Source organism: Arachis hypogaea, chromosome 7 (genome assembly GCF_003086295.3).
Source record: "Arachis hypogaea cultivar Tifrunner chromosome 7, arahy.Tifrunner.gnm2.J5K5, whole genome shotgun sequence".
NCBI classification, from domain to species: domain Eukaryota; kingdom Viridiplantae; phylum Streptophyta; class Magnoliopsida; order Fabales; family Fabaceae; genus Arachis; species Arachis hypogaea.
Genome location: NC_092042.1, coordinates 18,078,266 through 18,089,982, shown reverse-complemented (window position 1 = coordinate 18,089,982; position 11,717 = coordinate 18,078,266). Strand labels below are relative to the sequence as shown.

Sequence of the window (11,717 nt, the reverse complement as noted above, 5' to 3'; positions counted from 1 at the left end):
AACATATTAGTTAGATTTTTTATGTTATTATTTTCAAGTACAGTTACTGTTTACTGTTTATAACGTTAATTAGAGTAAGTTATTAGTTAATTGTTAATTAGTTTAGTCAGAATAGTTAGTTTAAGTTGTGAGTTAGATGATAATTAGTTGAATAATTAGTTAGATTAGATTAAAATGATACATAGTTAGTAAAATTAAGTTATCAATTAATTATTGATTAGTATGTTTATAGAGTTAGTTTAATATGTAATTAGATTAGATTAGATTAGAATGATACATAGTTAGTAAAATTAAGTTATCAGTTAATTATTTATTAGTATGTTTATAGAGTTAGTTGACAGACTCATGTAATTGGTTTACATTTTGATTAGTAAGTTTATAAACTAATCAAGATGTAAGGTAGACAATTAGTTAGTTTAAATATATCTTTTAAAAATTTAGTTAATGTGAAAGGAACTGAGTTCCGTTTTTGTTATTTTATTTTACTAGAATGTAGTTAGATGGAGCAGCAGTTATTGGGATACGAGCATACGCTTTACAGATTGAATCAGGGTGAACACATTGCCGGCATAATTGATCGAGTGGTACACCTTTATTATTCTTGTTTATTATATTGTAATAAAATGTGAATTTATAATTTTATGTGTTGACCCTTTTTTTTACTTTTTTTTTTAGTTCGGTAGGCGCCTTAAATCTTGCGCACTAGACGGAATTCGATGAGATGCCCACCTGAGGAGATTAGGCTATATCTCAGGCGAGTTGAGTTTGAGCATGTGGCGTATATGGTAGAGTTCGAGCACGATTGGCCATTGGCGTCAGTATTGATAGAGAGGTGGAGACCTGAGTCCCACACGTTCCAATTGCCATGTAGGGAGATGACTATCACCCTGCAGGATGTGGCCTACCAATTGAGAAATCAAGATCGATGCTGATCCTATTTGTGACTGCATTGGTGGGTGGGAACAGTACCATGATGGACGGTCCATTGAGGACTTCTGCCAGCAACTACTAGGTAAACGACCCTATCCCGCCTGATGTTGTACCTCTTAACTACCAACATGACTTTTTTCTTGTTCTCAAATTGTTGTCTAATCTCGAACTCATTGCTTGGATCCTCTTCGGGGTCTCCATGGGTAAATGACCAATCCGAAGTCATTGCATCGAGATTCAACCTGTAGAAGTGATCTGGCTAGACATATGGTTGAGAAATGACAGACTGTGTCAGAGCGATTTGTGTGTCACTGTAGTAGTTCATCTCTTCTTCCTCGTCACCATCATCAAGAATTTCCGTTGGTTCATCATCAGCATCGTCTCCATCATCGGGGTTAATTTCATACGGATCCATCATCGAAACCCTGATAGTAGAATCCTCATGACTTTTAACATTATCTTCCATCATGTCAGCATTACCAAGTTCAACGTTTGAGCCCTCTTGACTTCTTTCAGGTGGCATATTTAGATCGACCATCGTCCTTCTAATATTTCGTCTAACAGCTCCACTTAATGGACTATCATCAATAGTATCCGCAAATAATTCTCGTCCGCCCAACTCAACGAGAAACACAAATAATTCCAACAGATGAACATTTGTCCATTAGTTGTGCCACAACCTTATAAGATGAACGTCATCGTCGTCATGTAACCGATACCTAATTCAAAATAACAGAAATATTTTCTCAAAACCGTGGTCTAATAAACATAATAACAATAGAACAAAGACAACTGTAACATACTTTTTATAAAACAAATTGTCATCTACTTTGGTCGGATATCTGTAATAAATTTTTTCACTCTTTTTGTGTGTTGTTGCCTAACGGAATGCAATATCAAATTCTTCAACACTATTAGACTGTTGGCTTCCGGTGTCTTGTACGTAATTATTGGTTGTCCATACTTAAAAACGATAGAACCTTCTTCATCATACACTATTTCACCATCATAATGAATGAATAACAATGATTTATTGACATTGTAGAAAAAAATGCTAAGATGAGAACCAAAGAGGACAATGAAATTATGGTTTTGAGCTCCATTCTCCAACACCCATGCTTTTATTTTGGAAACTCCACTTGAAATTCGCCGGGGGTATTATAGAGTTTGCCGAGGGTACGGCAAACTTGCCTTAAATATCAAAAGAAAAATCTATCTAAAAAATTAAAGTTCAAATAACGTATTTTTGAAAATAAATATTTTTAATTTAATTAAAAAAACCCTTTAATTTTAATTTGATATTTTCATGAACCACTAAAACAAATTATAATAATTGGGTAAGGAATGAATAACAATCATACAAATAGAATATTTTAAATTAGCCTTTTAAACTTGTTGATATAGTTTTTTCACTATAGAGAATTCCTCCATTCATAGTAATAATCTTTTTTATTATAAATCTAACTTACTAACTCCTACAGACCTAGTTAGTAGACTTTTCGTAACAAAATCACGCTTTTAAAATATAGCTAAACAAATATTTTTATAAAATTTTTATTAAGAGTAAATAGTCAAAAAGTTATTTTTAAAAAGTTATTATTTTTTAAATTATTCTTTAAAAATATTTTAATTAAATTTGTTTTTTAAAAATTTGAAATTAATTACATTAATTTTTTTTTATCATTTACTCTTTTTATTAGAGTAGGTGCCATAAAAGAAATATTAGAAAATAGAAAAATGTCTGTAAGATAATCAGAGAAAAAAAAGAAAGGGAAAGGAAAGAGAATTGAAGATATTAAAATGATGAGAAAAGATTGGTCATGGTGGAAACTAGGAAAGAAGGTCGAATTGCAAGATGGGAAGTGCACATTTCTGTCCTCTTCTCATAAATGGTCACGTTTAATGCATCTCTAAAGCAGCAAAGCTAAACAGTAAACACGAGACATAAAAAGAAGCCACGTGGCAACTATGACGCATCGCATCACAAGCTGATCACCACAAAGCTGGCCTCTTCACGAAGCAGCCCTGCACTCGGCTCTCTCTTCAATCTTCACAGGACCCTTATTAGCCTCACACGTGTCACTCTGGGGGCCCCACTTGCACTTTCCAGAGGCTAAAATTTTTATATATGAATAATTTTAATGTGAAATACAAAAGTATTTGATCATTTTGGTGTTTTACACAGTTGTGGTAGTAGTACAAAACGTCACTGACGTTTTGTAATAAAAAAAATTTTTGATCATAAAAGAACAAAACGTCGCTGACGTTTTGTTAAAAAAATATTATTTTAATTAAAAAAATACAAAACGTCACTGACGTTTTGTAATAAAAAAAATTTTTTGATCATGAAAGAACAAAACGTCGCTGACGTTTTGTTAAAAAAAATATTATTTTGATTAAAAAAATACAAAACGTCACTGACGTTTTGTAAATGGCCATAGTTGTGTTTAACACACAGTTTGGTTCATAATGAAGAATTTCACCTCTAGTAATACAATATTAAAAAGAAAAAGTTCACTTTCCAGACACTCGATTTTGTTCTATTTTTTGCCCAAATACCAACCAATAACCCGGTTAAATACATTATCATATCATATCAACTATGAACTAAGCATTTTTGTCCATTAATTCATTAATACATCAAACTTCTATCTATATTATATCATATCTTTGCCTCTTCCTCTGAGTTGCTGCCATAAACATTATTCAATACCACCAACCAGTGCCTATCTGCCTGTGCTCATGTCTATCCCCAATTCTTAAGGTATGTATGTTGATGTTGATTCTCTTTTTGTGTCTTCATTCTGCAAGTTTCTGACTCTTTCAGTTTATTGATTTAACATGAAATGAAAACTGCTCCTTATTATTGATCATTATTTCAGTATGTAAGTCTTAAACTATTTAGCCATAAAAATTGATTCATACTGATTTTCACGCTGATTAGCCATCAAAAGAATTGTTGATTTTGTGGTGGGCTCAGTCTTTTTTTTTTGTAGATTTTGTTGACCTATTTTGACTGTTTTCTGCCATGATTATTTATCGTTTGAACATTCTTCTTTGAATTTCGTTTTCTGATTCAAATTTCACTAAATATAAGCGATTCTGAATTCTGAATATATATGCTGATTTGTGTTTCAGATTGAAAAAATCAAATTCACAAATTTTTCAGTTGTGACTGGCACATAGACACTGGTTGGAATGCTGAGAGATGTTCTCTGTTTCTAACCCTAACTCTGAGATCCAGAAGGTTCTGTCTTTGCTCTTGCTGAATTTGCTGATTCACTATTCATTGATGCAAAATTGGCACGCAAAATTTTTGGTATTGCCTGCTATGCTTGTACATGATTTGTGCGAAGACGGTTGAATCTTGATTCTTTCTCTATTTAAACATTTTGCATTCTCTTCGAAGTAGCAAAGGATATAGTATTTATTATCTGGCAGAGGATTTAGCATACTTCAAATTCAAGGTTCTCCAATGGATAGCTCTACAAATACCTTGATGCAAAGATATGAATTGGGAAGGCTACTAGGCCAAGGAACCTTTGGCAAGGTTTACTATGCAAGGAGCGCGATTACTAACCAGAGTGTGGCCATCAAAGTAATTGACAAAGATAAAGTTGTTAGAACCGGGCAATGCGAGCGGATTAAGAGGGAAGTAACTATTATGAGGTTGGTTCGTCATCCGTATATAATTCAGCTTCTTGAGATCATGGCCACCAAGAGCAAGATTTACTTTGTTATGGAGTATGCGAAAGGTGGCGAGCTTTTTGACCTTGTGGCCAAAGGAAAGCTCAAAGAAGAAGTTGCTTACAAGTATTTTAGGCAGCTAGTGAATGCAGTCGATTTTTGTCACAGTCGAGGTGTATACCATAGAGATATAAAGCCGGAGAATCTTCTGTTGGATGAGAATGAGAATCTTAAGGTGTCGGATTTTGGGTTAAGTGCGTTGGCCGAATCGAAAAGGAAGGACGGATTGCTGCATACAACTTGTGGAACTCCTTCCTATGTTGCCCCTGAAGTCATTAGAAGGAAAGGTTATGATGGTACAAAAGCTGATATTTGGTCTTGTGGAGTAGTTCTCTTTGTCCTGTTGGCAGGGTATCTCCCTTTTCATGATTCAAATTTGATCGAGATGTACAGAAAGATAAGCAAAGGCGAATTCATTTGTCCGAGTTGGTTCCCGAACAATGTCCGGCGGCTATTGTGCAAGATGTTGGATCCAGATCCAGAAAATAGGGCTACCATAGCTAAGATCAGGGAGTCATCTTGGTTTAGGAAAGGGCCAAATGCTAGACAGAAAAAGCTTGAAGTCGAAAACAAGTCCATCACAAATTGTGCTGATCAAAACAATGAAGGTGATAATGCAGTGGCTGAATCAAATCAAGAGCCGGCTGCTACGAGTATAAACGCCTTTGATATCATAAGCCTGTCCTCTGGCTTCAACCTTAATGGATTCTTTGAAGACAGTTTCCAGAAAAGGGAAGCAAGGTTTACTTCCAGACAGCCGGCACCCGTCATCATATCGAGGTTGGAAGAAATCGCGAAGCGGCTAAAGATGAAGATAAAGAAGAAGGCTGCTGGTTTGTTGAAATTAGAGGGACTCAAAGAAGGTAGGAAGGGGAATCTATCACTGGATGCTGAGATCTTTGAGGTTACTCCATATTTCCATTTGGTGGAAGTGAAAAAATCCAATGGGGACACAATGGAATATCAAGAAATTATGGATAAGGATATAAGGCCTGCCCTTAAGGACATTGTTTGGGTTTGGCAAGGTGAAAATCAACAAGAGCAATCACAACAGTCGGCACAACTGATACATGAGAACGACGAGCAGTAAGAAGGCGCGACCGCGGCCAAGGGTGCAAAGCTCTCACCCTTGGCCCCTGCCTGATAGGATCCGAGGAGCAGAGTATATGTACAAAGTTTGAACTAGTGAGCTCATGGCTATAATACAATAACTCCATCATTATTCTAAGACCTGCCTTCTACCTGTAGCAAGGAACTCAGTCATAAAATGATTCTCAATTTTCAATATATCATGCTGCTTGTTCTCATGTGTCTCGAAGTCTGTTTGGGAAGAGTTATATTTCTCGGTCTTGCTATCTGATATCTTCTGTTATTTTATTCAAGGTTTGTTTCGAAGGAATTAAATATTATTATATAAATAACTGACCTTAATCGTGTTCTTTCCAATTTCAAGCCTCTTTCAGATGCAAGTCATTAATAGATAGATCTTCATGGAAATCAATTCTAAAATTCCAGATTAAAGGGCTCTTGGTTATGGCTCTATATCTCTGATTTAATGCTACTTGAACGCGGACTTATGTTCAAATGGAAAACGTAAGAGATAACTGCTAAACTGTATTCTAGGTTTTTCTTGAAGTGTGTTATAACAAAAATAGTTGTAGCAACTTTTCTACTTGTAAGGAATGGTGATATGATTAGGAACATTTGCAAGTTTTACATGATATATTAGCTAAAGAGTAGATAAAAGTGATGCAATCATGATGAGAGTAAAGTTGATATAAACAACCTCCTCTTTTCTTGATCACATTGCATTCCCTTTTTACATTTTCACCGCCAAGCCATTTCTAGAAAGAGAAAAGCTAAAATCAAAATCTTTGTAAAATGTACATTTCATTCCAAATACACAACTGATGAGAAATAGAACCAATCATCAAGGAAATATAAAACGATGGAAAATTTTCAAAATATATAACAAAGATAGCAGTGTAACAATATTGCTTCTCTAGTTTATTTTCAGTTTTACAGAGATAAATAGGTTCAAATTCCATTTCCCTGGTGAAGGTTTATATAGAAAATGCAAATCCGAAAGATAGAAAGAAACAAGTTAACAGGAAAACTATATTCCAAAGAGATTTTTAGTACCTGCTTCTAATTCGGGAAAAAAATTGTCATTTATCAAAAACAATTTGACCAAGTTTTTGATGATGATCTTTAGTTCTTTACATGCTTTGCTTATCAATATCTCATTTGAAAGTTATGTTTGGAAAACCAAGTTGTTCTCCCCTAACTCTGCACTGCTACAGTACCATCATGAACAAAAATAATAAATACCTAATTTACCATCACAAGCCACACTAAAATCTTAAACCCTATTCATATTCATATAATCTAGACTATATAATTCAATATCACACCTTTCACAAACCAATCAAATTGGACACTTTTCTTATCTATTTATAAAACAGTAATGCTGAGTATTTTATAACTTTACTCTTTAAATTGAACACTTTTCTTGTCTCCATTCTTCTTCAAAATTTCAACTCACAAACACACCATAACTTAATTCCTTAACCAATTTACTGGAAACAATTTCATTGAATATGATTAAGGCATCAAATCAGACCATTCATATAGCATATACAACTTGATATGAAATTGTTAACAATAGCAGAACCCTATTACATACAAATCCAAATGAAGGTGAAGAACATAAGAGGCATCAGGAGGATTGAGTTGAAGAGACCAAGTGCCTGTGCCTCCAAAGGTAACGACCACTAGCCATGTCAACCAAAGTCCAGAACCCTGAATTTATAGCGCTTCCAATCTGATAATAACAAACAAAACGTTATAACAATTAATCTCAAAAGGGCAAAGTACATCTTTTGTTCAAAGCCCTAAATTTTAATTTGTTTTAATTTTGTCTTAAAAATTTGCGATTTATATCAAATGTATCACCGGACCTAAATTTTTAAGAAGTTTAGAAGCAATTTAGCAATAATTTCACAAGGATAATTTTTAACTCAAGCAAGGCAGACACAAAATTTTGTTATTTGTTCCTAATTGTCAAGCATTACTGCTAAATTAGGTCTAAATTATTTTAAAAATTTTGACAAATTTTGAGAGACAATATACTTTAGCCATCTCAAAATTATTGGAACTATAAATAGAAGAGTAATGTTTAGAAGTGAAACTAACCTTGGAAGAAGAAGAGTTAGAAGAGTGTGAATTTTGTGTTGAAGAATCATCATCATCATCATGATTGTCCAATTGTGAAGGCTGAGATCTAATGTTTCTGAGGAGGAAGAAGCCGGCAAGAGTGGCGGATAAGAATATCAGAATCACCCTCAAAGGACACATTCTCTCTCTCTCTCTCTCTCTCTCTCTCTCTCTCTCTCTCTCTCTCTGACTCTGAGTTATGAAGGAAACGTGTGTGTGAGAGAGTATGTGTGACTAATTAATGACTGGTAATGAACGTGTGAAAGAATCAATGGAAGAGGTAAAGTGATGCTTACTCTTATTGCAATCAAGCTTAGAATAATGGAAGTAGATGGAGTAGTTGTGGACCATGTAATTAAATATTAAATAATAATATAATAGTATAAGTCCAAAAGAAATAAAACCATGTGGTTGGTCATTGCTGCTTTCGTCTGCGTCAACTATCAACAACTGTACACTTAAACTTGCTACAAATACTTTACTTTCATTTATTAGTAATACAAATTTTCAATAATCAATTTTAATGAAACATTCTTTTTACGATGTTATTAAATTAAAAAAAAATTTAGCTGGTTATAAGAAATGTGACGTTTTGTAATTTGAACAAATTTTTTCTCGACACTTTATATGTTACCTTTGATTATTGGCATGAAATTTTGTAAAGAACAAGACATTATATTATATATTTATATATTTGGTAAAAATACGATTTGTCTATCTAGAAATACTTTTCAGTTTTACACATTAGTCTTTCAAATATTTTGATAACTTAATTACTCGTTTAATTATTAGTAAGAATACTTACTTTAATATTGTAAACATGCATATTAGTCCTCATAAAATAATAGGTATGTGATGCTGTGATGATCGACTCATCACACATGATGGAACTTTCAATGTTAATGGAACTTATTTACTGAACAATAAGATATTAAGAGATAAGTTTAGTTTTAACTTTTCTTAAAAGGAGGACGGCCACATTAAAGTGTTGTTCAAGGATTAGGCACATCCTACCAATTAGTAGTCACTACTAAATAAATAGTAATATTTAAAGGGAAAATGTATTTATTATTATTAACATGACACATTCAGCCATTCAGGCATGTTATATAAAAAGTAAACTAAGTGCGTGCGAATGTCAAAGCATGCGATACATGTATGTGTATTAAAGTCAGCTAAATACGCAAATGTGCAGTTATTGGTTGTTTTCCAATTTTGACTTATAATATTTTTATCAACTTTATTAGGTAATTAACTATGAAGTTAATCAACTATAGTCGATTAGTACAAAAAAATCTATTAAGAAAAAAATTGAATCCGACATTATTTATTTATTTATTTATTTTTGAGAGAATGTGAATTTAAATTATTATAAAAATGATTTAAAATCAAATAAAAAAATAAAATATTATTATAAAACGAATGTCTAAAATCTAATTAAAAAATATTTGAAATGTAATAAAAAGAAATATAAAAAATCTAATAAAAAAAGAAATATCTAAAATTATTTTAAAAAATTTAAAATGTGACAAAACGATACATCCAAAAATATTAGGAAAAAAACATTCAAAAGCTAAAAAAGGAAAAATCCAAAATTATTAAAAAAATTACTTAAAACCTTAAAAAAAACTATTCAAACCATAAGAAAAAAAAACATCTAAAACACGTAAAAAAAAAACGTATTCGAAACCTAAAAAAAAAGAATCATTTAAAATTAGTGAATGTTAGGAGAATCAAAATTAGTTAGAAAAAATTTTCTTAATAAAAGTCTGTTACAAGTTTGTTAGAAGATTATTCATTCAGTTAGAGTTGGTGTTAAATTCTGCAGCATCAATATATATACTTGTATTTTTATTACTAAAAGCAATAATACAGAATATTCATTTTCTCATTCTCTACTCTCTACATTCTACTTCTTCTTTCTTTCAATTTTTCTCTATCATCTTCAATATTCAAACATGGTATCAAGAGCTCAATTGATCTATGACTGACCATAATTTCTCAAGCTCCTCAAGTTCTGCTAATATCACACCAGAAGATTTTCCAAAACTGGTACAAGACTCACCCACCATTCTCAATACAGCTGCACACAAATCTTTTTCAGTACCTCTTGCTAAAAAACTCAATGACAGCGATTTCTTGACATGGAGTCATCTTACTACACTCATTATCTGCGACTAAGAACTGCAAGAACATCTAAAAAAAGAAAAGATCCCAAGAGATATGATTCCTTTGAAGATGAAGCTAACAAGTCAGAATAAAAAACCTACAAGCAATGGCGTACAGATGATTATAATGTTACTTCTTGATTATTTGCTTCCATGGATTCTTCTTTTCAGCATCGTGTAATTGGGTGTCATTTTACTCATGAAATTTGGATACAAATGGATACAAATTTTATGTATCATTTATAGATGTTTTCTTTAGGCATACTAGTATGTACTTACGTACACATATATCTCAATTTTTCAGGTATTTAAACAATAGAAAAGCTTCATAGAAAAACAAACTAGCTATTCCATTGAAGCACTTCAGACTGATAATGAAAGAGAGTATTTCTCTAACGAATTTAAACAATTTCTTCATCAAGAAGGCATTCTGCATTGATTATCATGCTCTTATACACTACAACAAAAATGGTTTAGCCGAAAGAAAGCATAGACATATCATTGAGACTGGCTTAGCATTGCTAGCCACAGCCTCTCTGCCTTTGTCTTTTTGGGATAAAGCATTTTTAACATCTGTTTTTCTCATCAATAGAATGCCATCTGCTGTCATTTCTCATCTTTCTCCACATGAACTTATCTTTAATGAAGTCTCAGATTATGTTTTTTTCAAAATATTTGGGTGCTTGTGTTTTTCATATTTAGGATCTTATAATACTCACAAATTGGAGTTCAGGTCTAATCGTTGCATATTTCTTGGTTATGCTACTAATAAAAAAGGTTATAAGTGTATGTCATAGAATGGTAAGCTTTATGTCTCTAGAGATGCTATCTTTGACGAGACAAAATTTTCAAGTTCTAAATTTTTTCAACTATACTTCTCCTGTATCTGCATCTTCTTCTGATTTTGCTAATATACTGCTACCTTTAATTCTTATTATTCCATCCTCTTCTGTCAATCCTAATTTTATTTCAACTAATCTTGACTCTTCTAATCAAACTTCTTCTCAACATCATAGTACTAAAGACACTTCTAATCCATATCCTCATCTTATCACCTCCAATTCTAATTCTAGTTCTAATTCTAATAATAAGAGTAACACCTCACCTGATCCTATTTCTATATCATCACTTAATACTACAACATCAGTTATTAATAACCATTTTATGCTAACATGTTCCAAAACAAGTAACTTGAAACCGAAGATATTATCTGCATTAGTTTCTTCAACTCAGATTGACCCTACAACAATTCTCCCTAAATTCATTAAGACTTCTCTTCACATTCTTCAGTGGAAGGAGGCTATGTTTCTTGAATATAGGGCCCTTGTTTATCACCAGACTTGGACTCTTGTTCCACCTCCTTCCAATGAGAAAGTGATTAGCTGTAAGTGGGTATTTGCACTCAAGAAAAACTTTAAAAGAGAGATTGTTAGGCATTAAGTTTGTCTTGTTGCTAAAAGGTTCAATCAAGCACCAGGTATTGACTTTGATCAAGTATTTTCACCTATCATCAAGCCTGTTACAGTTCGGATAGTGTTGACTATTGCTCTTTTTAAAGGATGGAAAATTAAACAATTCGATTTTCACAATATCTTTCTAAATAGACAATTATAAGAAATAATATATATGATTCAACCTGCAAGATTTCAATACACA

The 11,717-nt window shown here is 32.5% G+C and overlaps 2 protein-coding genes across 2 annotated transcripts; one reads left to right on the top strand and one right to left on the bottom strand.

Moving 5' to 3' along the window:
* Window positions 1-3,451: 3,451 nt before the first annotated feature.
* LOC112702690 (CBL-interacting serine/threonine-protein kinase 10) lies at window positions 3,452-6,123 on the top strand. The gene is made up of 2 exons (XM_025753834.3): window positions 3,452-3,694; window positions 4,069-6,123. The coding sequence occupies exon 2, from the start codon at window positions 4,406-4,408 to the stop codon at window positions 5,765-5,767; it is 1,362 nt and encodes a 453-aa protein (XP_025609619.1). The 5' UTR covers window positions 3,452-3,694; window positions 4,069-4,405; the 3' UTR covers window positions 5,768-6,123.
* A 178-nt stretch (window positions 6,124-6,301) lies between these two features.
* On the bottom strand, window positions 6,302-8,177 carry LOC112702691 (uncharacterized). Its single transcript, XM_025753835.3, has 3 exons — window positions 7,873-8,177; window positions 7,364-7,501; window positions 6,302-6,521 (listed from the first exon to the last, which is right to left on the bottom strand). The coding sequence occupies exons 1-2, from the start codon at window positions 8,032-8,034 to the stop codon at window positions 7,397-7,399; spliced, it is 267 nt and encodes an 88-aa protein (XP_025609620.1). The 5' UTR covers window positions 8,035-8,177; the 3' UTR covers window positions 6,302-6,521; window positions 7,364-7,396.
* Between the last annotated feature and the right edge of the window lie 3,540 nt (window positions 8,178-11,717).

Coding starts and splice junctions, on each gene's coding strand:
- LOC112702691 (XM_025753835.3), bottom strand. CDS start 8,034: ATGTGTCCTTTGAGGGTGATTCTGATATTCTTATCCGCCACTCTTGCC. Junction 7,502..7,872: donor CTAACTCTTCTTCTTCCAAG/GTTAGTTTCACT, acceptor TGTTATTATCAG/ATTGGAAGCGCTATAAATTC.
- LOC112702690 (XM_025753834.3), top strand. CDS start 4,406: ATGGATAGCTCTACAAATACCTTGATGCAAAGATATGAATTGGGAAGG.